The sequence below is a fragment of the Branchiostoma lanceolatum genome, chromosome 5, assembly GCF_035083965.1.
Source record: "Branchiostoma lanceolatum isolate klBraLanc5 chromosome 5, klBraLanc5.hap2, whole genome shotgun sequence".
NCBI lineage: Eukaryota > Metazoa > Chordata > Leptocardii > Amphioxiformes > Branchiostomatidae > Branchiostoma > Branchiostoma lanceolatum.
Genome location: NC_089726.1, coordinates 25,177,786 through 25,205,038, shown reverse-complemented (window position 1 = coordinate 25,205,038; position 27,253 = coordinate 25,177,786). Strand labels below are relative to the sequence as shown.

The 27,253-nt window shown below is 38.7% G+C and overlaps 1 protein-coding gene across 3 annotated transcripts; it reads right to left on the bottom strand.

Moving 5' to 3' along the window:
- Positions 1-3,464: 3,464 nt before the first annotated feature.
- LOC136435832 (carbohydrate sulfotransferase 10-like) lies at positions 3,465-22,176 on the bottom strand. Of its 3 annotated transcripts, none has more exons than XR_010755956.1 (7): positions 22,049-22,176; positions 19,536-19,759; positions 13,996-18,999; positions 12,250-12,512; positions 11,268-11,379; positions 6,626-6,757; positions 3,465-6,470 (listed from the first exon to the last, which is right to left on the bottom strand). XR_010755956.1 is itself a non-coding variant. In XM_066429544.1 (7 exons), the coding sequence occupies exons 2-7, from the start codon at positions 19,699-19,701 to the stop codon at positions 6,216-6,218; spliced, it is 1,014 nt and encodes a 337-aa protein (XP_066285641.1). In that variant the 5' UTR covers positions 19,702-19,759; positions 22,049-22,175; the 3' UTR covers positions 3,465-6,215. The 3 variants fall into 3 exon arrangements, 1 of the variants encoding a protein (XP_066285641.1); XM_066429544.1 differs by having other exon boundaries at positions 13,996-14,081; positions 22,049-22,175; XR_010755957.1 differs by lacking the exon at positions 19,536-19,759 and having other exon boundaries at positions 13,996-14,081; positions 22,049-22,114.
- Positions 22,177-27,253: the final 5,077 nt, after the last annotated feature.

The window sequence follows — 27,253 nt, the reverse complement described above, 5'->3', positions numbered from 1 at the left end:
AACACCATCAGATACACTTGGCGTCGTAGACGTCAAACAAATAGAATTGATTTTTTTCCTAGTTGGTTTTGCGTCAATTAATAGCGTAAACAAATGTGTTATTGCTGACAACTTTAAATCTGACCATAAATTAATTGCTATGTCCATAATAACTGCCTTAGTCTCTATGGGAAAGGGGTAATACATCTTTTTTAGAAGACATCTTTTTATCTGAATAATGTTGAACTTATGAATGCTTTTTTTTCCCATATTGATAGAAACACAGCCAATCCCCACATTGTATGGGAACCTGCCAAATATATTTTTTCATGGAACACTTATTAACTATTTTAGTCCTGCTGGAGTTCTATACCAAAACACGCCCCCACTGCTGGGGTTCCCAGACACTTTGAAACAGGGGGTACTAGTTTGATATTGCTTATTTTTAGGTACTTTGCTTTACAAGAACCCCATAAAGGTATATATCATTGGAAAGCTAACAATGTGTACTTTCAAGAAAAGCACACTTCATTTAATTTCACGGAATTCACTCCATTGTTAGACACTCCGCATATACGCACGGCGCAGCGTCACCAATGCCGGATAACTGTACCAAAATGTGTCAAACTTCGTCGAAAAGATAACTAAAAAGGTGTGCTAAATCGAAAAACGCTGTACAAATGACCCGGTAACTGCGTGTGTGTAAAGGTACAATACAGCCAATATGTTTAAAATTGTTTTGTTTTGTATTAACACGCACGTTCTTGTCATAGCAGTCATATGAAAGGTCCTGGGCGGGTCGACGGGCGGGTCGGCGCGGCACTTCACATAGTCACGCGCCCGCCAACGGACACCAAAGGTAGTATTATGCTTTAGTAGACAGCATGCATTCAAGTTCGCAAGGATTTGATTTTGCATTGAAGAATGATGGAGAGTCGTTGGTGGTTATACGTTCGTGGCAGCGCTAAAGTCACATACTGCTGCAGTAATGGAAAGACAGGCGCTTTTACGGACAACCATGTTAATGTTGGAAACCACACAACGACAAGGGCTACACAATCCTACAGACGGACATAGCAGTCGCTTTTGGTAGTGTGGTGCTGGTGTAATCAATTTGAGGCATATGTAATTTTATTGACATGTAGACAGAGTTGTGTTTTCTTCGCCGTGCGAGTCAAGCACTCTTTTTACATGTGAACATAGCTTAGTTTATTTAAACATCTTTATCGGAATTGTAACCACACAAACTTGTAAGAATATCAGTATAGATATGTAAAGCTTGTAACTGGAGCTGTGCACTTAATGTTTTGCTGGTTCTATGAAGTATATTCAGTCTGTGAATAAATATACATATACATTTTAATTTGTATTCGTGTTGAACTCCACAAGATTTTATTCTTATGTGTGTAGATAAAGTTACTAACTGCATAATCTATTTTATTTGTGGTAAATAAATGTTTCTGAATTCCCACCTCACCTCTGGCCCTATTGCCTGTGGTGGTGTGGTCCAGCTGGGCAACTTCGCTTTGTTATTTCATCCGGATAATTGCACCAAATACGCTGACAAAAGGGATGCACAGTTAAGCGGATTCTTCTGCAGTTCAATTTTATTTTTACGATACTATTTGAGAAGAGTTATGTGAATGCTGACATAATTGTAAAAACATATTGAACAATAGAAAACAATACACGCTTGTATCATAAAGCGACCCAAGCCAGAAGCGCCTTTGTGCAATATTGCAAACTATTGTCAGATATCAATTCTCTTGACGGCCTCCTGGCTTCGACACGACGCTCCACGGTGTTTTTGTTCTGATCAATATATCTGAAAAGATCGCACACAAGCGACGTTTAAATCTGGAGCCCCAATCTGTTGAATCTTTTGGGCTCCAACTATTTGCAGGATGCTCTGGTATTATCTTTTCTGTTTACTACAGCACAGCTTGCCAGGACGCTAACTCTGCTAATGAATTGATTGACTTATTTAGTGAGTCAGTCTTTACAGCTGGGGCCTCTAATCAGGATTTTTCATAATAACAGGTGACCTAAATGCCAAGCACAATGCGTGATGGGTCCTTGACTCAATTACCCTTGTCGGTTTTTTAAACCATTTCAGGCATCGATTATCGATATGTTACTTCCACGCTTCCCTTCTTTGATTGAATACCCGTTTACAGATATGAAAAAAAAACACTTGTTAGATATACCACTGTTTTGTCTCCGCTTTCTGGATGCCACCACCGTTCCATTATTACCTTCTTCGAGATTTTTCAGTTGCCCTACCTTTGGACTGGGTCTGTATGTATGTGACAGTATGTCACTAGCATAACTCAAGATATTTTCGACGGATCTTCGTAATTTTAGGTAGGCTGAAACCAAGGCTGAAACTTAGCAATTTGGTGTTTTCAAACTTGATTTAAAATAAAAAGCTTATCAGGTTTCAGGTAACTACAAAAAAGTGTTGCTCTTCTTCTAATGTGTCCTCTTCGTCTTTCATGACGCTGCCTGTGATTGAAACATGCTGAACTTGAATTGTAGCTTCTGAAAAGTCAACGTAAGGAGGTATTTGAACGTCTGAGGCGGTGAAAGCACAGAGGACAGCATGGCAGGGTATCCAATTAGCGCTGAATTTAATGCTAATAGAAGGCGGGGGAGTGGGAGGTGAAGTCTGAGCAATTATCTCCTCACCCCAGCACACGTTCACACCATTGCCATAGCACCTTCTTCATTTGAATGTCATTACAATATTATAATCAGCGCTTTGACAGGGATAGCTGAAACTGGCCTTAGGACACACGAGAAGATTGTGGTCATTCTTTTTTCAATTCAATGGTCATATTGCTCTCATGACAGGGAGTAACTGATATAAGTTTGGTTTCCCTGTAAGCTATCTTCAAACTGCAGTGGGTCTTTTTTTTTCTTTGTAACTTTTTTGAGGACGATAACTCAAGCAGGCATTGTTGGACTTTATGTTTTGGTCAATGACCGTTCCAAAAAAGTTTTCTGCGATGGAATTGGCAGATGTTTGCGACATTTCTGTCGTTTTTTTTTTTTCAAAAGGAGGCAAAAATAAATGCGCGCACTGATGTCATTCATAAAATGTATTTGCTGTGTCCTTATGGCTGGAGTTGTTTTGATATTGACATGCGGTAGTGATTGAGTAAACGATGATGCACGTCGTTTTCTTCACGATGACGGCATAGGGTAATGTGAAATTGACTGAAAGAAGGACAACACCAGTTAGGGGACTAAGTGGTATATAGGTATTGGTTAACGCTATTACCTTTTCCGTGCAGCAGTTGACTACTAAACCCTCCGAGCTATCGGACAGACCAAGGTGCTCTGTCTGACATGCCTACCCACCACAACCCCGCCCTCCCTACGAAAAATAGTCCGGCAGTTGTTCGGGCTAGACTAGTTGCACTACCGTTATTACGTCCTACTCTTATGCATTTAGTTTCTAGGTACTGAACAGTCAGAAGATGTTTCGACTTTATAAAATGCTCTTTAATTCATTCATACAAGGTACATATAATACCAACATATATATATGTATATATATATATATATATATATGCGGCAGAAGATATGTATACACGGCAGGAATATTGATCCGAAACATATTAAGTTTTTGCAACATCCTACCATGGCTCTTAACTTAAAAAAATGTGCAGTAGCAAACCTTTATGGCCATATGATATGTCATGACCGATTGTAACCTATAATTACTTTGCAAATCCTAAACTTTCTTCATTTGCATAAATGCACCCTTCAATAAGCTTTGATTATTATGTATTCGTGGAACTCTAGTAATCCTAATCCTTTATGTGTTTTCTAGTTTAGATATGTCCAAACAGCAGTCTATCCATCCCTCGTTTATATAGGCAAAGATTGAGAAACGTGTTGTGCCACTCGTGGTATTAATCGAGACACCCCCTTCATGGGATATTTGCAGCTAGGATGCATGTTGATCCTGGACCACTGGTACACGTAAATTTTAATTACTTCAATTAAACCAATTATATAGGATAGAGCATAGAATGTCTAATGAACCTCGATGTTTATTAAATGTAGTTGAGTGGAAGGAGTAAGGCAGGCTTGAACCAGATCTGTTTGCTAGCCTGGAAAGTGACTTCAAAGTTGACATGTTGACAACAAAATTATGTATCGATAGGCTGTAATTCACCAGGTTTCATTACTTTCGCCGAGAAGGTTATGCAAAGGGTAACGTGTGTGTGTGTGTGTGTGTGTGTGTGTGTGTGTGTGTGTGTGTCTGTGTATGTGTATGTGTATAAGACCAGCATAACTCGATTACATTTTGGCCCCCTAGTCACTTCTTACGGTACTGCAGCGGAACTTCCTGTTTTGATATCTCGTGTTCTGGACATGCTATGGATTTTTGAGTGGTAGAAAGCTCTTTAGACAGAGATGGGCTTGATGGATGGTCATGTTTTTGGTATATAGATAGCTTAAGTAATGATTTGTATGATTAGACGATAATTATGCAAATCAAATGTTAATCTATCGAATTAATGATGCATTTTAAAAACCCGCTGTGTTCCATGATATTACTATTCAAATATAGGACATTTGCAAAAGACATTTGTAACTTAGAAAGAGAGGAATGTTAATATGCATAAAATGTAGTCCTAATTTGCATAATTAATGACAAACTACTTTAATATTATTTTTGTAAATGATTGGGATTTCACACTTGTGACATTTGGAAGTTATGTGAATGTGAACATCGATAAAGCAAATTATTTGCATAATAGATGATAATATGACCTTCGTTGTTAAGCTTTGTTATGCTTATTTGATTACGTAATCGGTCAAAATCCAAGATGTTGGATCATATCATTAGTTTGGGTATGAACAGGCATTTTCGCCTGCAAAGTCGTCACTAGCTAGTATTTTCTTAACCAGATAAATACATTCAGATTAACGTTTCTAGTCTATTTCTAGTGTGTTTTGGTGTCATTAGTTGAAAAAAGTATTGTGATAATTTTGAAAATGGCCGAACCAACACGGCGGGTCCCAGGGGATAGCTAAATACACATAACGTCATTCTATGAAGTCATTTTGACGTCAACGTAGTTACCATTGACTTTAGATGTCATGGCAGACCTTAAAATTGATAAGACACTCTTTTTTGTGAAATACCTTTAGATATTATGAATATTCTCTATTTAGCCAAAAAATCACATCGATGACGTCCTAATTACATCATATTACGTCATACCAATATTACAAATAGTAGTAACCCTATCTAGACGGGGCTTTTTTGAGACTTCTGGGACCGGGGGTATAATGTATCATCACCAAATTTGCAGAGAGTGATAAACATGTAAGCCAGATATTTGGCTTTGAATCGGTTGTTTTTATTGTCGAATTTTGGAGTTGGTATCGGGATATTTATTTGTTAATTTTGAGTGTCTGTATGCTTAAGAAAGTCGCAGATAACGTACGTAGTAAAGGCCTGGGTTTTGTTTATCATATCGGCGGGTTCTGCGGCGTCCTCGGCCCGGAGTTACGGTGAGTACGTTATGACCTTAGTTTTGGCGTTTTGTCTGGTAGGTTAGACTAAAATACAGCTTAGAAAAAGTTAAACGGTGGTGTCCATATGACACTTGAGCGTGGGAATGATTGAAATTAAAGCTGAGGCAATGTGCTCACCGTAGAACAATGGGGGCGGAGGCAAGCCGTGCATTTGAAAAGGACAGGTTCGCGGGCAAAATTCTGCTGAGCTTGGTGTGACCAAAACAAATCTAGTTCCCGCCAGCAAAGGCATAAACCAATCAGCTACTGTTGCCAGTAGCGACAGAGCTGATTGACATCGATTCCTCATATGCATGCTTTACAAGTGAGGAAAAATCAAGGCCTTTTTGACCACCGTCCGTTGCCATGGCAACACAAAAATGATAAACTTATATTATCACTATAAAATTGTACCAAGTTTGGTAGTCCTAGCACACGTCGTTCAGGAGTTATAGGGCGTAAAAGTTGGCGCGGGCACTTTTAGCCCACCCACCCGTCTGGGTAGGGTTTAAGTGCACGTGTACATCACTCCCTGCAAGTTTGATGTTGATACGTCATACCATTTGGAAGTTATGCGGGGGTGAATGACCCCCCCCCCCCCCCCCCCCTACGTCCCAGATATCCGAAAAAAGCCCAGTCCAGATTGTTTAAAAGGTATTTGCTGAATAAATGGAAAAAAAGTCGTGATTTCTATTCTTTTAGGGGTGTGATAATCTCAGAACATCTTTTTGATAGGAATATCCAAACATTTCATAGTCTGCTACAAATTTTTGCATAACCTTTCGTAAGTCTTCCAAGGAAACTACTCTGTAAACATCAAGTAGGCTTCTCTCCGTACGTGTCTCTTTTGTTTCTGGAAGTATGTGATCTCGATCGGTGACTCCAGCTTTTCGGAGAAATAGACGCAGGTCTTCAGCCAAAGTCTCTGTGTGGGCTATATAGTCATAGTGGATCTAAGGAAATAAATTGATACACACCTTAATTGTCTTTGTACACATAAGCATTGTATCTTTTTCAACCTATGATGGACTGCTTCATGCAATCGATTCGGACACGTTTACAGATTATGACCCATTCGTAATAAGAAAAAAAAATAAAGTCAACCTACTCTACATGGAGCGCAAACATCTGAAATAGGCATCCAGTGACCATCAGACCACTGCTCTTCACTGGCAGCCGCTGCTCTTAGGAATGCGAGGAATGGAACTTGGCGAGTTGTTGGTCTGTTTTTCCTCTTCGCCTTAAACAGAAAGAAATAAAAGTACATTGCAAACAATAAATTACATTTTTTTAAATTATCTTCACAAAGATATGCTTGTTATAATCCCCACTTAAATGAATCTACATCATTAACCCCACGAAAAATGAACGTCATGGTTTACAACAAATTTGTGTGTCCGTATGTCGGTAAACGGAATAACTGAAGAATGACTGGCTGCATTTGTAGATAGTGACTAGAACTCCTATCCGTGAATAGCTTCATCAGGTTGGTAAGTCACTGAATAAAAAGACTCTTTTTACACAACCAAGAGATTTATTCAACCGACGTATCGGTGACTATCTGTCACCTTCTCCAATTTTGACTGGTTTACATAGCAATGAGCACAGGTGTTGCTGCTTAAACCTATTAATGTTATGCAAACGCAAAGTATTTACATATGTACACTCACAGGGGATGACATCACTATGCGGTCCCAAACGTACAGAAGTGTAACACATACACAACTATAAAAAAAAAAATGCAACCAGCGTTCCCGCCAGCCTAGGTTCATGAGCGCGCCCACTAAAATATAATATGGGTAGGGAGAGCGCCGAAGGCTTGACCCGACCGCCGAAGAGGGTCACAATCTAGAGGGGTCCGGGGGGATTCTCCCCCGAGAAATTTTGGATCTTCAAGCCTTGAGAAACGAAATCTCCCGCATTTTGAGAGACAATTATGCGATTGAGAGTGGTTGTCGATGATCCCTTTTACCGCCGCCTATGGCATTATCGGTCGGGGTGCTAACGAGAACGACCCAAAAATTTGCTTTTCAAAACGCAGGGAATCGGTAGATTATGTTGTCACCCGTTGTAGTTTACTTCTCAAACGCTGTTTTACTTCTATAATCGTGTTTTGAGGTACGCGGATACCGACCAAGTTTGAGAATGAACATGGAAAATACTATTTGAGTCTTTTATAAAACCGGCTATCAGTTTTCATTTTATGTTCGATCGTTTGTTCTCGACCGGAGAGTTCGTTTTCATGTCACTGTTAAACAACGGGAGTTTTCGTGAACGTTACTAACAGGGAAAGGTAAGTTAACATGAACTTACAAGTTTTCACAAGCAGACCTTAGTTTATTAAGAAACATAACGTTAACGTTACCAAGTTCGAGACTAGTTGATTATCGGACGAGAAGTATAGAATCAATTTGTCGGTCAAAGAAGCATATCCGACAAATTACCGTCACAAAAGTGCACATGGCATCTTGGCCGGGTCAATGTAGGGTCTATCCTGTAAAATCAATGATCATCCAGTGACAAAATCGAAGCTGCAATGCAAACAGGCAAACAGTCCTACACACAACAGCCATGGAAAAGACAGTTGTGTCTCTACAGAAAAGCCGTGCGTGCTTCGGCTCCCATTGACGAGTCTCCGTGCTTCCTTCATCCTGTACTTCCTATTCTTTTTTTTGTACGTGAAACTATGCTCATACTCGTTTAGTCGTACTGCTAGCCAAGGATCAGGTCTTTGCGTCAACTTTCCAAGAGCAAATTGAATGAAATTTCGACACAAATTTGGACGCGGGTTTAATACACGTCATTTAAAACGTCTGCTTGGCAGTCTTGGATTAGAAAATTAATAGTTCCGTGTTGTTTTCAAATCCTGAATATCTTCAACACCCCTAAAAATACAGGTTATATACTGCAAAATATACAGCACCGTAGTGCTTTCTTTTCTAGGAACGGGTGTTTTTGGAGAATTTAAAAAAAAAGAATTCTAAGTAGCAAGTTACACAGCGCAGTCAGAAGAGTTTGGATGCACCCGTTGGCACACTATTGTAAATAGTCTCATATTGAACAGTTGATGGTTCCGTGTTGTTTTCTGATGTAAGGGGCACTGTAGGAAGTTAAAAAGAGTTGTTGTAACGTTAAAGATACGGAAAAGGAATTTGCTGGGATCCCCAGCCGTTTATTGGGCCAGCAGAAACGTAAACAATACGGACGGTGGATATGTAAGGATCCCCAGGCGTTGATTGGGTCAGCGGATCCGTTAAAGATACGGAAAGGAAATTTGCTGGGATCTGAAGTCGTTTATCGGGCCAGCGGATCCGTTAAAAATACGGAAAATGGATTTGCTAGGATCCGTAGATAATCACATTGTACTAGTATGATAGAGTGGGCCAGCAAGCCTGTCAAATGTCTTTATTAATATAAAATATTCAAATGACAAGTTTTTATTTCTCTCAAATATTGTATATGTGTGTATTTAAGGATTATTGCAAACGACTTATCCGTATCCGTTGATCGCCAGGGATCCAAGCATATGTGACATCGTATCCATAGCGTTTCTGTTATCCGAGCAGATACGGTGTCACATCCGTAGGGTATTTTGTCGTATCCTTCACGGATCTGGCGTTTGCTCGCATTTGCTAGGAATCGTTCGTATCCGTGACGTGAGCATTTTTCGGATGCCGTGGTATCTGCCAGGATCCGTGACCATTTTGCCCAGTGCACCTAGAAACAGCAATTTGCATGGCGTATTTCATATGTAAGTCGACACCGCGTACTTCATCATGATTTTCAAACTTACACGATTGTTAATATATCTGTTAAAAGTAGCCGACGTTAAGTCTTTCTTTGATATTCAAAATATCCATGGCGATTCGAAGTTGAAAACTATTACTTGTTTTAGGGAGGTTTAATGCAACCTAGCGACCCCGCACCTGTGGTACATGTTTGCAGGACAAAACGTCATGGCCATGGATTATCGTGAACGCCACTTGCCTCTTATGTCAATAAAATTCACAGCACAGCATTGTTTTCTTCCATCCGGTGAAGCAAGCGGCAGGAAAACATAATGACTTTACTATAATTTGTCTTAATACTACTTTGGACAGTTAATTTGCATTTTTCTGGTCTATCTTTTTCAAGTATAGCACTAGCAGGAAAAAGACTGAAGTGGATGATAATGGGTAACCCTAGAACAATTCTTCATTATTGACCTCAGCATAAATACATGCTCGCACGGCTTTGAACAGGCGGAGAAAAAATTACATACTATGCATTTTTTTTAGAAGAGCTGATATTTCTTCCCATGGGTTAAATATTTGGCTCTGTCCCCGAGGTTTGAACATAATAGCCCTCGGCTAGTTGGATAGCCATGGCTGTAATTTCATGCAGTTGAATAAAATCGAATAAAATCAAAATAAATACGTTTTTAATAAATTGGACGATAATTAAAGTTACGTTAGTTCTTAAACAGCAGGGGCGTTGCTGTCCGAAAAGAAACCTGAAAAAGCAGAGTCTCATAATTTTTGGTATGTAGGAATATCTTCACGTACGAGATAAAGATATCCCCAATGACGTTTAAATCATATACAATAGACAAACGATTGTATAGTCAACAAGAAAATTCCATCAGAGCAGTTTTAATGTATCTTTTGTCAAAAACATGCTATGGTCTAGTCATGAAGGGTTGCAAATATCGTTTGATATCGGAACACTTTGGTGCAGGTTTTGGCACAATACGTTAACTATGGAATCGCAAGGGCGTTTTTGTTGAAACATCATCAAAGTATAACCGAAGGAACGAAACGACACAGATTTTTTTAAAATTATTTCAGGCATGCTCGTAGCTGTGGACAGTTACATACAAGTAGGTCAGATAAAGACTAAATATGCCAAGACTTCAATAAATGAAAAACGTGTAAGTAATGGTAGGTGATAAATGCCAAATATGTAGATGAAATAAGAATTTATGTAATTAATACAAAATGGAAAAATCCCTTGTGCTGGACCCGGTTATAACCGGGATAGGGTATTCCCCGGAACAAAACAGCTTTGCGTGCGTGTAGCGCGCGAAGCCGGGAAGTTAGGGGAGTTAGCGCGGCCGGGTGTTTCGCGGGTTTCGTGAGGGAGGTCAGGGGTCAAACATTTTTGATTTTTACTTGGCTAAAAAACCTGGCAGCTTAAGGGTTAAAGGAGTGCTATGTACAAATGTGAGTAGGGTGTATACGGCACATGTATATTTTTTCGGAATTTTTTTTTTTTAATTTGCAAAAGCCTGCACACATTTAAACTAATTTTAGCGTAGAAAATGTAACTTTTCTTATTCTAAAAGTTGCTGCTGAGTCAAAGCCGACACGACAAGGCAATATGCGTGTTGCTATTAATCAGCTATATGGGGTGGTTACATACGTTGTGGAATGTGGAATGCATAGAACGCTGAGGTGGCTTTTTTTCTCCTCTATCATTCACACGGGTAAAGAAATTTCGTTGTCCAAATCTTGTCAGGTGCTTTTTGTTAGTGGCTGAAATGACTTCGAACTATATTGTGACAATTAAATATAATGACTTGTGACAGTCGATGGCACACTTGAGCAGTATCAGCATGCATATAGACACAAAATACACCCCTCGATCATTTCATTCGACTTTTTAACAATTAACACTAGCTTTGCCTCAACACAAACTGCATGATGATTTTCTTGTTTAAATATGTAATTCGTATTATCCTTTAAAACCTAGTAATTGTAAAAAAAATATACCTTTTGTATACCATTAATCGACGAGTTTAATGTCTCAAGCATACTTTGGTACCGATCGTTGTAACCGAGCTGTGAGTTTCTTACAAACTTGTCCATCCATGCTGAGGCAAGCCTGGACGAAGACAAAGATATCCCTAATAATTACAATTACAAATTGCACATAAGAAATATATATTATTAAGCAATATGCAATAGCATGTTCCTGAATATTTTGTTAAACCTCTTACTTTAATATAGAGCTAAATCCAAGTCACCGGGATGGTTTTTTGGATAATATTTGTAATAACTTTTCTAATATTAAACAAAGAAAATGTTTCAGTCTAGATGATTATTTAGATTTGAAACAATTACAAGTTAAATTTGAACATGTTGAAAGTATTTATGTATGTTAAAAACATGTTGAAAGTAACTGCATTTGTTTTGTTTGTTTGCTTCTTTGGTAATCTACAACACATCTGCATTAGCAGAAATGTTTTTTGTTGTTAAAAGATTGATGTCACTGGATTCTTACAGAATTATGTAAAGGTAATCTAGCTGTACATCTATCAACGTAATTGTCAACTTATATTCCATATCCAATTGCAATAAGTGTGTACTCATTATAATTTAGCACTATTAAAATGTACTTTTCCCTGATTATCTATAGGACTTAAACCGTAATTGTACTACGACATACATACTATGGTATACAAGGCAACAGGTATGAAAGCTTCTCTAGCTGGGTAAACACGATATCAATTGATGTTAATACGTTATTAATACCTTTACGTAAACACTCCTGCATTTGGAAGACTTACGTTAAGTCTAAGTTGGCCGACATAATTATGAAGCGTTTATTGACCACCTAAAGACATAATGACAATATCATGAACAAAGCACATGGAATGAAGCGTCAGGGAACCGGATAACATCGTTAAAAAAAATCTTAGAGCAGTCAGTTTTGTATCAAGCTCATAAATACAAACGTGTTTATAGTACATACCTTTCTAGTGGATTTCTTGCAACAATCAGGCTGTTATACGTCAAAAGACGAAAGGAAATCTCCTCTTCAGAGTAGAAGTGTCTGCTTAATAATCTAAATGGTAATTTTTCTTTTTGTTTATTCACCTGACGAACAGTCATATTGTAGTCGTGTTCCAAATTGTATAAAACAGTTGCTGTTGTCGAGCTTCCCGTTTTTCCAGCGCGACAGTATATAATTTTTTGCTTTTCATTAACGATAAAGACTGCCGTATTCAGAGGGATCTGAAAAAAAAACAGGGTAATAAATTTTCACTACCATGTCTCCTCAGTGAGAGAGAATAATAATTAATTTTTGCAACAATCTTTACCTTAATGAAATCTTATCAGTCTATGAAAATTATGACTCTAATGACATCTATAATTAATTTTCTGAATTATCATCGCAAGCTTTTTATGTTGTCTAATGCACAGCTATCAAGTTGTTTCTGTATTCGTAAGAAAGTTCGAGTTATTTCTGCAATTAAATGCAAATACACTAAAAACTTGTTTTTCTTATATCAAACGATGCATCCCCCCAATCGGTCATGGTAAAAAAATGTAAATATAAAACTAAGCAGAATTTAGGTTCCAACACCTCATACAGATATCAAATGATTTAACATTTTGGTATCATTAGCATACATCATACTAGTTAATCATCCGCCCTAACAATAATTGAGAAAAAAACAGTAAATATACATGAAATCTAAGCTATTTTGCGTCGGTGTTTCATTATTCTCATGTTTTCAGAGCATTTTGATACCAGTTTGGACACAGGCGTGTATTAAGGTGTCCCATATGAACATTCTTTCGTCGGAAAAAATCATTCCTTAAGTTTGTTTGTGTACACGTTTTACAACTTCTGAACAATATTGCTGATGGGATTGGCCATTTTTGTAGTAGAAATACTCCACATCCATGTTATCGATGCTATTATATCAGCTTTAGTTAGTTTTGCCAAGAAATGTAAAAAAAAAAAAAAACACTCTTAGAATAAATATGACATTTAAGTGTAAAATGCGGTTTCTACTCATTTTGCATAAACTTTCATAATGGGTCAATACGTACACATTTTAACTAAAAAAAACGTCAGAATATCCCTAATAAATTAATTGAACAATACATATTGCTGATACAAGACGGGTATGCGCCAGGTCTCCCGTCCGGATGAATAAATCACCGTATAGCTGGTACAAGATGGAGGTTCGCCAGACCCACGCCCGGGTGATTTGTATTGAATCACCAACTCCAGGCAGAAAAGTCTGTTTTTGAACAATTATGTGAAAATAAATAAATTATCTTTCTGTCACGTAGACAATGGCATTCTTATACCCTCGCCGATTTTCACCACAAAGATCTTTACTGTGGGCTATTGGACTTCTGTTGATGTATTGTTCAATTAATCCCACAGCCCACAGAAAAGATCTCTGTGATGAAAATCGGCGAGGGTATAAGTAAGCCAGTGTCTACGTGGCAGACTATTATGCAAATTAAAGAAAATTTATTCATTTTTACATTATTTTGGGGGTCTGGCGCATCCCCGTCTTGTATCAGCCATCGAAAGGGTGTGTCACCCCGTAAGGGACGGTGTAACCCAGAAGCTTTAAGCACGTGGACTGATGATGATGATCATGATGATGTTGATGACAAATTTGAGTCCGTTTGGAACCCATACAGTAAACAAGAAACATCAATAAAGAAATTCAAGAGATAGGAAATGACTTACCGTACTTAATGATGAATTCCTTCGACAGTACTCCTTTAGCAAAGTCATTCTCCTTGACTGTTCTTGTTTTATTTTCGTATCCTGATCTATAAAGGGTAGATATATGCCAAATGTATAATTAGTAATTTCTGTATAAATTAACATTACAGTAACTATGTACCTCACGGGTTTCTCATGACAACAAGCATTTTACCACGCTAACGAAGGTCAAAATCACGTTTTTAATATTGTCTTTGCTGTTGTCAAGATGGTATATTTTTGGTGTTGCCGATGTAACTCTTGATGCCATGGACGGATGTCTGATTTTTGGTAGGTCAGTTTCTGCTGGGGAGACAAAGGTCAAGTTCGAAGATGGGTCCCCTGGGGTGTAAATTTGGTGATGCAGATAACAGTTTGTTTGTTGGTTGCTTAACTCAAGATGGCATAAATTGGATGGATCGTTATGAAATTAAATAGACTATTGGTCAAGTTCGAAAATGGTCTTCTGTGTACTACATGAACATTTTTTTTTAAATCTAGATTTTGCAGGAGGATAACTCAAGCAGTGTTTGTTGGATGTTCATTTTATTTGGAAGGTAGGAACCTTTGATGATGTTGAACATAGTTAAATGTATTTCATGCAAATTAGGGCATAATTTACATAATTACGAAGATAATTTAAAATTTCGTTCCAATGCGTTATTTTTGCTATGGCAACCTATATACGAAGACACTGTATAGACAACGTAAATCGGACTCAACATTTTGGGTCAGCAAAGGACATTATATAGAATTTCCTTGGGTTACCTTATGTTTTTTTTTTCGTCGTGATTGCGCTTCGATACATATGAACTGAGAACCGTGACATAAGGAGGAACGCTGATTGATAAATCACGCATGTAAATGGAGATATAATGTGCTTGATAAATGACGGTAATTCGGTACCTGGAACTTTTGGAATGTTCTCTAGTGTCATAAGGCTTGGTTAAGACCATAATAGAGTGCATTGTGGGCTTGGTAGGAAATCGTCAATATATCAAGTTTTGTATGGTCAAATTGTTCATAATTTGGCAGAAGTGAAGAAGAGATACCACGCATCCCAAACATGTACCAGATTAAACGATAATTACCATAATATTTTTGCAATAAGTGAAGACATGTACCCCTTCTGAATTGACAAAAACTGGCCTAGACCAGCTTGATGCCGATGGCTAACAGGAATAACATTTTTACACGATACACAGACAACAGCATACTTTCGGAAAAACTGAACAAAACATAAGAAAATTCTTTAGATTATTTGCAATAAACAAAAGTTTGCCATTTTGATAATATTTAGGGGGTACCCTTTGAGTTCAAGAGCCAACAACTAACTTCCCTACATTAAAATGGCTATCACGGGTAGTTATTCATGCAAACACACTTCTTGTGTATTATTTGCACGCAATTTCAACTTCATATGTTTTTATATACAAGCTGGTCTATGCCTTTAAAGTTTACATGCTTAAATTCTGTACTTTTTCTGTTTGTTACCTATCAATCAACTTGACAACCACATCCGTCATGTTGACAGGCGCATAAATATCAATAGATTAATTGTTTTAGCGCCTCGGTCCAAAGTAATTACCTGCATTCACCTATAATTATGCATAGCATGAAGTCAGGAGGACTTTAATTGGTCCTCCAAAGGAGGTGGTCCTCTGTCCTTGCTCATGGCCTAAAATGCCTGGTTGCAAGTTCTTTGTTCAAAATAAAGCACTTTGGAAAATAATCATTGAGACAAGAAAAGGAGTCGATGATCTTGAACTATGTGAACTTTCTGAGGGCATTAAAAAATAGTGAACTGAAATTTTTCCAGCTGTGTCCATGTACCATGATCTTAGGATGCCACAGCCTACATTTATGAAGGTTATACAGCAAAGTATTGCAATATTCTAATACAATTCAATTTCTACTTGTCAAATGGATAAGATTCGGACATTACTTTCGGACATTCTGGACGTTTCGTTTTCACCATAGCCTATTATATCAAAATTACTGGCTTCCATTAGCCTGGTCACGAGTCTCTACGGGTCGGGTTAGGTGTGTTTTACCGGGCCCAGTCTGCTATATTGACCCGTTTCTGTCAGATTGTCTTCTTACTTCTGCAATTTAGAGTTTCGCAGCAATCGTAGTTTCGCCGCAAACGTTGTTTGCAACGTCATTTAATCCAAGGCCGTAAACCAACATCCCGAGCGGGCTAATAGCTCTCTGGGCGGGCGGGTTTCACTCACAGCGCCGAGATATCGGGTATGGTGTGGTATGGTTTCCAGGCTAGGCTTCCAGGCTAGTATTCAATATGGCGGACTCAACAACAAATTTTTATATTACAATAGAAATCATCCACGGGAGCCAGGAGACTGTTGTCGTCTCATGCGTTTCAATGCTAACACGGTGTGGTAAACTCAGTTTCTATTATAACAGAGCGTATGTGTTTTCATCCGATATTTGTTATGTGGCCCTCAGCTTGAGGATAATCTGTGAAAAGGGCACAGCATAAAAACCAGTTTGACTGCCGAATCTGCTCAGAGATGATATGATCAGGACTTGTTGACTCAGCTATAAATGTTTTATTTCCCTTTCTTTTCTGGCATATTCATACCCATAGACTTATTATAAGCGGTAATGTACAAGCACGGGGTGAGAGTACAAGCACGGGGTGAGAGAATGAATACACATGCCGGACAGACAATGAAGGCGAAACTATGATGCCTGTCTGTAATCAGACAAAGTCGATGCACCTTTTGTCTGTTTTAATAGAAACAAACCTTTTTTATACATGTGTCAAGCCCATGATTCTTTATGGGTTGGAAATCTTCGGTTTTAAATCCTGTCCAATCGAATCGATTCACATGGAATTCTTTAAAAAAACAAACTACATTTACTCAAGGAGGTAATAACCTCCTTGATTTACTGACGAGAGGGTGGTGCGTGACCTCCAAGTCAGAACGGGATTGGAGATGTTCCCCACGCAAGTCAAACACGTAATGATTATGAAGCCTTCGCCCAAATGCGCCACACTCTCTCCTAGCTGTTAGGAAACAAATGTGTAAACTAACTGAGACTATAAGTTCTACCTATAATCACCTCCTTGCTATAATGAAGACCAGCATAGAATATTGACAATTGTGGAGGACCGGGGGAGGGGGTGCGAAGTTAGCTAAAACAAATGCAAAAGAAGGGAGGGGCAATGGGTGGTGCTTTTAGAGCAATTATCACTCAACCTATTGCATATTGATTAGTTTCTAGTAGCACCTTGACTCATTTTAATATTACAGCCGGTCATTATACTATTATAATGAGGGCAATGCAGGGGGTAACCCGGCCAGGCCTTAGCTTATCAGAGTTGTTGAAAGGTGAATTTCATCGACCATTAAGTATCCGAACTAGTTCTTCGTTTACATAGCTGGTACGAAAATACTAGAATGGTTTTCTTTGCCAATATAGTATTTTTTTATTTATTTAGTTCTGTTTCCTTTCTACAGGGTAGGCGAACTCAAGCTAAACGCACTGCTTTTCAGGCGTGCCTTGTAAAGAACAACATAAACAAGCCCGAATTACATCACAAGGAAAAAACATAAACTAATGAACAAAAAGTAACCAAAACAAAAATATATACACAACCAAGCGTCAAATCCAAATCATATATCAAAGTCGATGCGGCAGGTCAGGTCCGGATGTCAGAGGTCAGCAGAGATATTTACTAGCTTTTTGAAAGTAAGGCCCGACGTGAACCCATGTACGCATGATTTCTACGGCCGGATTCTAGTCTGACTTCCGGAAGTTGCAATGATGGGTTTGAATTATATATTGATGCATAGGTGTGAGATGTTCTGTCAAATATTTGTAGGCATTCTGGCACTTGTTGGTGAATACATTTAAAGGCGGTTTGCAGGAGGTGCATTTGCCGGCGAAATGCGAGGGAACTCCAACCTAATACAGACAACTGTACATAATCCACACGTGCTGTAATTGGCAGACCGAGGACAAGTCGTGCTGCTAGGCTTTGAAGTTTCTAGACATTGTCAGAGAGAGATTTCCCCCAGTTGGCCTAAGCAGTATCACAATATTAAATCTTTGGAAGAACCATACAGTTGACAGTGCCTTAGGTAATAAAATGGAAACTCAACGTCTTATCACTCCCAGCCTAGATGACACCGCATTGCACAGTATGTTGTTCCAAGTTAGACAGGGGTCAAACCAAACACCTAGATATTTAAAACATGAAACCACTTCCGAATACGTTCCAAAAAGAGTAAGATTTAATTGTTCATTACCTAGACGCAGCCTTCGTACAGTGCACAAGTGCATAGACTTGCATTTACGGACATTAAGTGTCAGTCTATTTGCATCCAGCCACCCCTCAATATTGAGCATTTAAGGCTCTATTTATATCAGTAACAGAATTCGCTGCATAGAAAAGTGCCGTGTCATCAGCATAGAGTATTATTTTACCATGGGAAATGTAGTTTGGCATTTATATACAATATTAATAATAACGGTCCAAGAACGTAACCTTGTGGGACGCCTTCCGCTGTTCCAAGGCAGTCGCTAGTGGTACCATCTAGGACCGTTACCTGACATCTGTCTGACAGGTATGATTGAAACCATAACAATTCATTGTCTTGTATACCATTTATCCGTAGTTTTCCAAGTAGAACTCCATGGGACACTGTGTCAAATGCCTTTTTAAGGTCCAGAAAAACTGCACTTTTCAAAAGCCCTTTATCCATGTTATCTAGGATTGTGTCAGTCACATTGATTAATGTCGTAGTGGTGGAATGTTTCGGTCTAAATCCTGATTGTGAGGGGTTTAGGATGTTGCATTCGGTAAGAAAGTTGCAGACTTGTGCACGTATTGCTTTCTCAAAAATTTCATGACATATGGAATGACTGATATTGGTCTGTAATTACTACAGTCAGTTTTGTTCCCATCCTTGTATAATGGTGTGAACTTAGCTTTCTTCCAGCCGGCGGGTACGGTTCCTGTTGAGAGTGACAGATTGTATATGTATGTCAGTGGTGTTGCTATGGCTGGAGCAGCATGGCGGATTAGCCTGCTACTTACTCCATCCGCCCCTGTACTCTTCCCAAGAGGGATGTTCAGCAGGTGTTTGTGTGTGAATTCTGTTGGTATGTTGGTAAAATCAAACAAAGCCTTGGGCGGTCTTATAATTGACATATACACACTGGTGAAGGCTGCGGCTAGTTTGGCTCTAATAGAAGATAGTACTTCCATACTTTGAGGTGACCAACTTTTGTTATGTGGATATCGTTACCTCATACACTATATGTAGCATTGTTTGCATAGTCAATAAGAACTCTTTATGATACGTCATTCGTAGAAATTAATATCATTTGATGAAGGTATGAGGTCGTGGAACTCTGGTTTTGTCATATGATAAGAATGATAATTTGATATGTTGTCGCTGATGTAAGAATATAAAGGCAATTCGATGTGCACTATAGTCTATATAAAAATGCAGTTTAGTTGCTGGTTTAGAAATAGTAAAACAACGTACCTTGACTAATAATAAAGTTCTTTGTTTGCGTTTTAAAACTATAAGACGTCTGCCACATTTTAAGCTCCTTATCGTAATATAGGTAACAAACAGCCAGTGTTGCAATCACGATAAGAAATATGAACTTGGTGACGTAGTAGCTTCTAAACCATTGATGACCAGCCATGGTCCGAGTAAGCAGTATACGGTGACCTTGTTGGTAGGTATCAGCAAGTTTGATTTCACTGTAACAAAATAGATATATCAATTAAATTCATGTTTGTGTCAGTTAATCACACTGCACACTGTGCACAGGTACTCATTATATAGTGCAATAAAGTACATTTAATGGTATTTGTATGGAAAATGTCGTTAATGTGACCCCCACCAGTGAAGTAGCGCCCACATTTTGCAGCCTGTATAGCCCGGGGACTGTGTACGTTCTCATGAAGCTGTGAAAATGATTTAGACAACAACACCTAAAATACAGGTCACTAGTTACAAGAACTGTTTTTCTTTGATATACCAATGTGACACTTTAAGCATGGATAAACGGCAGTGAAAGAGCACAACTTTGATGTTGATGTAAAAACTTTTCATATGGCACATGTAAATAAACATATCCGAGCGGACCTGATACGGCTAGATTAGGGCTAATCGTTTTGAAGTGATGTTTGCTACAATATGAAGTTCAGTCAAAATATGTTTAAAACGCTTTATCAGTGGATGTGACTGTAGACAATACTATTTGTATTATAGCTATAGAGAATATCTGATATGTCTATGTTACTCTACCTGGTTGTACCCCAATAGTCCACCAATGTCGATTGGTTTTACCATGACTGCTTATCTATTCAATATTTACGGCCAACATCGAGATTAGATTGTTGATTATTTACATACTCCCCTTTATACGTCTAGCTACATTAAATACGCTTTACTTGAGGTGTGTTTCGTTTTTGGTGCTGTCCCATCTTGTAGAGACGGTCAAATATCTCTCCTAAACAGGTGAAGCGATAAGCTTGTTAGATCTTGTGTAACCATTAACTCTGAGAGTAGACATGCATAGAATGTATTTTATTCTGTTTGGAACAAAGTTATATGTAAAATGAACATAAAACATAAATAACTACTGCAAATTGAACATAAAACATTTTAAAAAACTGCTGCTAACACAACTTGTAATCTTGTGGGCTACTTTATACCGCATCTGTAGAAATTATTTGATCATTAGGTTGACGTTCCACTAGCAGCACCTAGGAAGGACAATGAGGATGACGTTCCACAAGCAGCACTTATGAGTTGAGGATGAGGATGACATTCTAGTTGAAATGGATTTTGCAGGTATCAGAACTTGTTCTTTTGTGCCACTGTATAAAACGTTATCTTTGTACCATTAAGGCAAGTCAGAATTTCAGCATGTACATGTATCCTCAGTGTAGTGGTCTATACTTACATGTAGCTAGCTGTCAGGGGGAGCATCAAAGCGGATACTTGGTATGATTTATATTCTATGTAAAATGAATTACCACATTATTGGATTGTTCTACTTCTTAACCTTGTTTGTTTGTAATGATTTTCCACTTTTCTGACCTCAACTGCGATTTATGTTTGAATATAAGGCTTAACATGGTAGTTTCTTTGTTCAATGGGGAGGAGGACACAGGAATTTGGACAGTTTTGCACCTTTATGAGGTCACAGAGTGCATATTTGTGAAAATGGTAATAAATAGATTTTAAAACATGTTGTTTTGTATTACTGTGTGGAGTTGTATCTCTGTAGTATTGTGACAAATAGGGATTTAGGCATATCTTATGTGGTACATGATCAGTATATGGGGGGGGGGGTGGCTGGGGCTGTATTTTTCACGTAAGGAAAGAACAAGAAATGTCGATGCTTTTTATTACCCTTCGATGAACCGGATACTCAATATATACATTAAGTATCTATGAAATAGTGAAAATATTGTTTTCCCCGAGAACTATTGTAGAATAGAACACCACTGCAGTTTGGTCATCCTCACTAGAATGCTTTAAAAGAGTCCTAAACTCTAGAAGGAACTGTTATTTTTGCAGTAGATTATGTATCGATGAATACATAACCAGCCGACTTTTTACAGAATTCCGCTTGTGGTGAATTAAACAGCTCACTAACCCCGTGCATACCCTACTCATGTATTCCCTATACGTATACTCACTTTCTTCATCGTGAAAATATTTAGCATTAATGGGGGGGGGGGTAAGCACAATAAGAAAGGGAACACATAAGAAGACAAATTTTTCTTACCCCTCTGACATTAACTTTCTCTCTATCTCTCTTAGTCGTCCTAGCAATGCAGAATAGTCAATGTACAATTCAACCTAAAATTCGCATTATTTCTTTAAATGGTACCGATTTCACTCTGGAATAAACATGAAACTTCGTGATTTGTTAAAGAACTATACGAGTCAAGTACTCCATACGAGTCGCAGTTGATATAGTAAAAGAAAGTCAAAATCTTACCGTAAAAGAATGAAGAAAAAAACGGCCTTACCTCAGTAAAAGCAACAATGAATGAAAGGGATCACGTTTTCATAGTATCTGCTATGGCGTAAAATACCAAACTCATTACATGAGGGCTTGGTTGGTTCATATTTATAAACATGCACAAATCACGTGAAACAATTATGGAGTTGAAAAGGATCGTTTTGAATAACAATGCGAAATTGCACAATCGGTCATACCATTCCTTGGTAAGGGGCATAGATATTATCAACAGCAAACAAACCCGAACACACAGACAACAAAAACTCAAAAGTGTGTCAATTTTAAAGGTACCTCAAAAGAAGCGTATTATGCAAATGGAACGTTACCTCGAATAGATTAACAAAAGAATAATGTGTAAAGCATTTATTTTATGGCATTTCCATACTAAAGAAATTCAACATTATTTTCAAAAAAAAATCAAGCGAACACCCTAGGTGAGTATTTTGTCGAACTGGCAGGTTGACATGACTTGATAATATTTATAATCGTGTCTAAGTTATTATGGCTTTGCATATGATTTTATAAATTATGTATGGTATCATCATCATCATAATCATCGTTGCCGCTATTACTTGTCGACGATGCGGGCCACCACTGATTTCCACGCACTAAGGTATAAAAAGGCAACCAATAGGCACGTGGCATGTAGTATAAGCGATGTTCAGATTGGTTAACTGGGTTACAGTCAATGAGGACGTGTATTTCTTGAATCACCAAACCGACGCTCCTTTAGGTTATTCTCTGGTCAAACTGAGCAGTAGTGGCAAAGTATTGGACATCAAGGAACAGGGTTCAATTAGGAATCTTACAGGAAATTTTACATTTCCACCCGATACTGTTCTGATTAGCGTTTTTACTATCGTCAAAACTAGAAAAGGATTAGGCGATTTTGTCGGGTATAGGCCACGTTCCAATGCTCTAGAACCTTCTTATTAGCCAGAGAAAGCGCCAATAAATTAAACAGACAGAAGAAATGACAAGTGCATGAAGTTCAACATGGTTGAGAGGCAGCAATAATGTAAGTCTATAAACACCATGCAACATAACGAAGTTAATGTATGAAGCTTCGAACTCCTCGTTTAAAACGGCGTTTTAACTTATGTGTGCACCGAAAATAATTCTTAGTAAATATAATCTTCCCTTAGATGCAATCTGTCACGACTGTACGCAGTGTGTAGAGAATATACCAGATAATTCATTCAATTTTTTGAGAAGGGTCTGTACTAATCGCCTCCGTGGAGCTATCTCTACGCACTATGAATGCATTCATATGGTTCACGTGACCTTGAAGAAAAAAAATCTAACTAAAAAAAAATCAAGCTTCATAGAGCTGGCTCTAGCACAATGAATGAAGACACATGGTTCACGTCACCCTTTTAGCTCCATAGAGCTAGCTCCATGGAGCTATTGGTACAACCCAACGGCAGCTTTTTTCCAGCTTCGTCACCTGCCTCTACGCACTTTGAATGAATACTTATGGTTCGCGTCACCCCCCCCCCCCATTTTTATTGGATACTCCACCATGGATATACGCTCTGGTTACGCTCTCGATAAACAAGCTTCATAGAGCTGGCTCTACGCACAATGAATGCAAACTCACACGGCACGAAATCGAATATTTAAGGGAACTTTCCGAATGACGGAAACAAGAATTAAAGGTCGGGAAATATATCAGCAGAGTTTACGGGGCCGTAAATGCCGCTGAAAGTAAGATTTGAGCTTTCCGCAACCTTTTCGCGTTCGTTAAGATGAATTAAATGAATACAATATCTTTACATGGACTTGAAGCATCCTTATATATATCGTATAGATGAAACATTATATTACATCAGTAACCGATATATTCTCGAAGCAGTTATATTCTCTCCTGGGGACTAATAGTGTCTCGATTTCTAAAATCTTGGGGAATAGCTGATATACCCGAAACGGTCTTTGATCTTTAAGATACACCCATTTGCAGTTAACACCGATCCCACTTAAAACATTTCTGTTACAGTCTTTTTTTTTAAATAACGCACGCGCGCACATTGTACGTCTACTTTGTGGCAAAATAAGACATATAGTCCATACTTATTTCGTCGGAGTTGATCTTCTTTTATCCGTGTTTATGCTACAGCTTACAAAAAACAGCAGTTATATTCTTAGGTATATCCCCCCTTTTATGTTAAGGTAGAGATAAGCTGTCGGAAAGCGGGCGTTTTCCCTCTTATTTATTTCTACCTTTCCCATATCCTTCCGTTACATATAGGATCGGTTTACATAGAAGGGAGGAGACCTCCCCCCTTTTATGTTTAGGTAGAGAAAAACTGTCGGAAAGCGAGCGTTTTCCCACGCAGCTATTTTTACCTTTCCGATATCCTTCCGTTACATATAGGATCGGTTTACATAGAAGGGGGAGACCTAGGCCTACCCCTTTTATGTTTAGGTAGAGTAAAGCTGTCGAAAATCGAGCGTTTTCCCTCGCAGTTATTTTTACCTTTCCGATATCCTTCCGTTACATATAGGCTCAGTTTAAATAACCCACTCTTATGTTTAGGTAGAGAAAAGTTGTCGGAAAGCGAGCATTTATCCTCGCCATTAGTTTTACCTTTCCGATATCCTTCCGTTACATATGGGATCGGTTTACATAGAAGGGGGGAGACCTCCCCCCTTTTATGTTTAGGTAGAGAAAAGCTGTCGGAAAGCGAGCGTTTATCCTCGCAGTTATTTCTACCTTTCCGATATCCTTCCGTTACATATAGGATCGGTTTACATAACTCCCTCTTCTGTTTAGTTAGAGAAAAGCTGTCAAAAAGCGAGCGTTTTCCCTCGCAGTTATTTCTACCTTTCCGATATCCTTCCGTTACATATAGGCTCAGTTTAAATAACCCACTCTTCTGTTTAGGTAGAGAAAAGTTGTCGGAAAGCGAGCATTTATCCTCGCAATTAGTTTTACCTTTCCGATATCCTTCCGTTACATATGGGATCGGTTTACATAGAAGGGGGGAGACCTCCCCCCTTTTATGTTTAGGTAGAGAAAAGCTGTCGGAAAGCGAGCGTTTATCCTCGCAGTTATTTCTACCTTTCCGATATCCTTCCGTTACATATAGGATCGGTTTACATAGAAGGGGGGAGACGTATACGTACAGGGATTCCTCCGGAAATATTCCATATCCTGGTGCGGATTTAGCGTATCCGTTATAACTAACGGATACGCTAAATCCGCACCGGGATATGGAATCCCTGTACGTATACGCCGGGATACGAGGCCATTTCGTGCAGTGTTACTTTTACCTTTCCGATATCCTTCTGTTACATATAGGATCGGTTTACATAACCCATTCTTCTGTTTAGGAAAAGAAAAGCTGACGGAAAGTGAGCGTTTATCCTCGCCGTTATTTCTACGTTATTTCTTTCCGATATTTTTCCGTTACCTTTAGGCTGGGTTTACGGTGCTCCCAGTTTTAGAAAACAACGTGGAACATTGAGCTAACAATTCCCCCGGATTGCCCATCTATAGGTCGGCGGGCATACTGTCTTTGGCCACCGCACAAATTCGCCCAGTCCGCGGATCGAGACAGCGCCGCCGGCACATTTGGCAGATTTGTGTATTTTTGTTCCTCGTTTTGTATCAAAGCTCATCAAATAACGCGTGTTCTCACGCAGTTTTCCTTGTTATAATCTACATGTATAAGTAACTTATAGAAAGATCGCCGCTAACAGTATTTTCTATTGTTGCTCACGAGTGTTGTTGTGTTCGGGTCAAAAGCGTAACGCAAGGACGTCTGCTTTTCAACTGCAAATTTATACAGTGTGAAGCCGTAAACAAGCTGGGGCGGTACGTTGAGATGGTAATGAAACATCTCCATATTTACTAGCGGAATGCCATGTGACAGGGCATTACCCAATGACAGGCAAGGGTGGCTTTTTCAAACTAACCGTATATCCCACAGCTAGAGATTGTTTACAGCGAAGACAGCTCATGAAGGAAGTTTGAACTCAGTCGTTTCAACCCACGACGGCAAGTTATGGCCACGACGTTTTTCTTACCACCCGGAACCCGGACGGAAAAATGTAAAGCTGGGACAAGGGCATCAGTCTGTACAATTTGGTGAAACCAAGGCGGTTTCATAGGATTATACTTCCTAGGTGAAACCAAGGAGATTTTGGTGAAACGGATCCGGAGTAGGATGGAGATGCTGAACGTGGCATGCGGGCACGCGATTCGGGACGGGGAAATTATTACTTTGTTGTATCTCCTAATCTACCCGGTACCAGTGGAGACAACGGTTAAACAACGGCGTGAGTAAAATCGGAACCTTTCTACCTGTCTTGATAGGAACTATTCCTGGCGACTCGCCCAACACTGGGACCGGAATCGTGGACTTGGAAATGGCGCAAAATGGTGAAGGGAGAATTAACCGACAATGTGAGATTCTGATCCCTCGTTGACCGCGTCAAGTACAAGTTAGAATTTAACGACTGATGACGAAACCGCAAGTACCTAGTAAGTGTTATTTAACCCAAAATGATTGTATTATTACTATTCACTCTATTTGGCCAATTTCTACTATTTTCCTAGCGATCCGCGGAGCCTGGTAGAGGCTAATAAGATACTAGCCTGAATGCCAAGAAACCAAGAAATATCTATCGTCAAGAAAGATATTTTAGAATTAGAGTTTGGGGGTCTGGCATACAGGCTAATAAGATACGGGAGGGAAGAAAAGTTAGTGTTAGGGGTTACGTTTTGCTGTCGATGTAATAGTTAGCTAGGGTTGGAACTTGGAAGTACATTGTAATAGTCAGTAGTTGGGGTAAAGAATAGCTTGAATAGTTTATCAATGTTTGGTATAAGGTGACATTTTTTTAAAATGAAACTGGTAGTCCATATGTAAGAAATCATTTATTCCATTTTGTATGTGTATATTTTTGTGCAGTATTATCATCTTTGAAATAAATTGTTCTAAACTTTTATCGGCCCTGTTGCCTTTCATATTCATATTTACCTGTCTATGTATTGTAAGGGTTCGGAATGTTTAAGCCATCCGTAGCAAGTTAAGTCGTCGTAAAGGATTAAATTAGATACTGTGTAATGAAAAAGGAAACTTATTGTAGAGCATACGTTTTAGCACGTTAAGCTCGTGTTTTTAGCACGTTTAGCTCGTATTTTTAGCACGTTAAGCTCATAAAAAGGCTACAGAAAACACCAGGAAAGGTGTAGCTTTAGGTAGTC

Bases quoted from the DNA above. Each gene is read 5' to 3' on its own strand.
- LOC136435832 (XM_066429544.1), bottom strand. From the start codon at position 19,701: ATGGCTGGTCATCAATGGTTTAGAAGCTACTACGTCACCAAGTTCATA. The intron at 6,758-11,267 runs GTATATTTTTTT...TTTCTGTTTAAG, and splicing joins CGATTAATGGTATACAAAAG to GCGAAGAGGAAAAACAGACC. The intron at 6,471-6,625 runs GTAGGTTGACTT...TTATTTCCTTAG, and splicing joins ATGTTTGCGCTCCATGTAGA to ATCCACTATGACTATATAGC.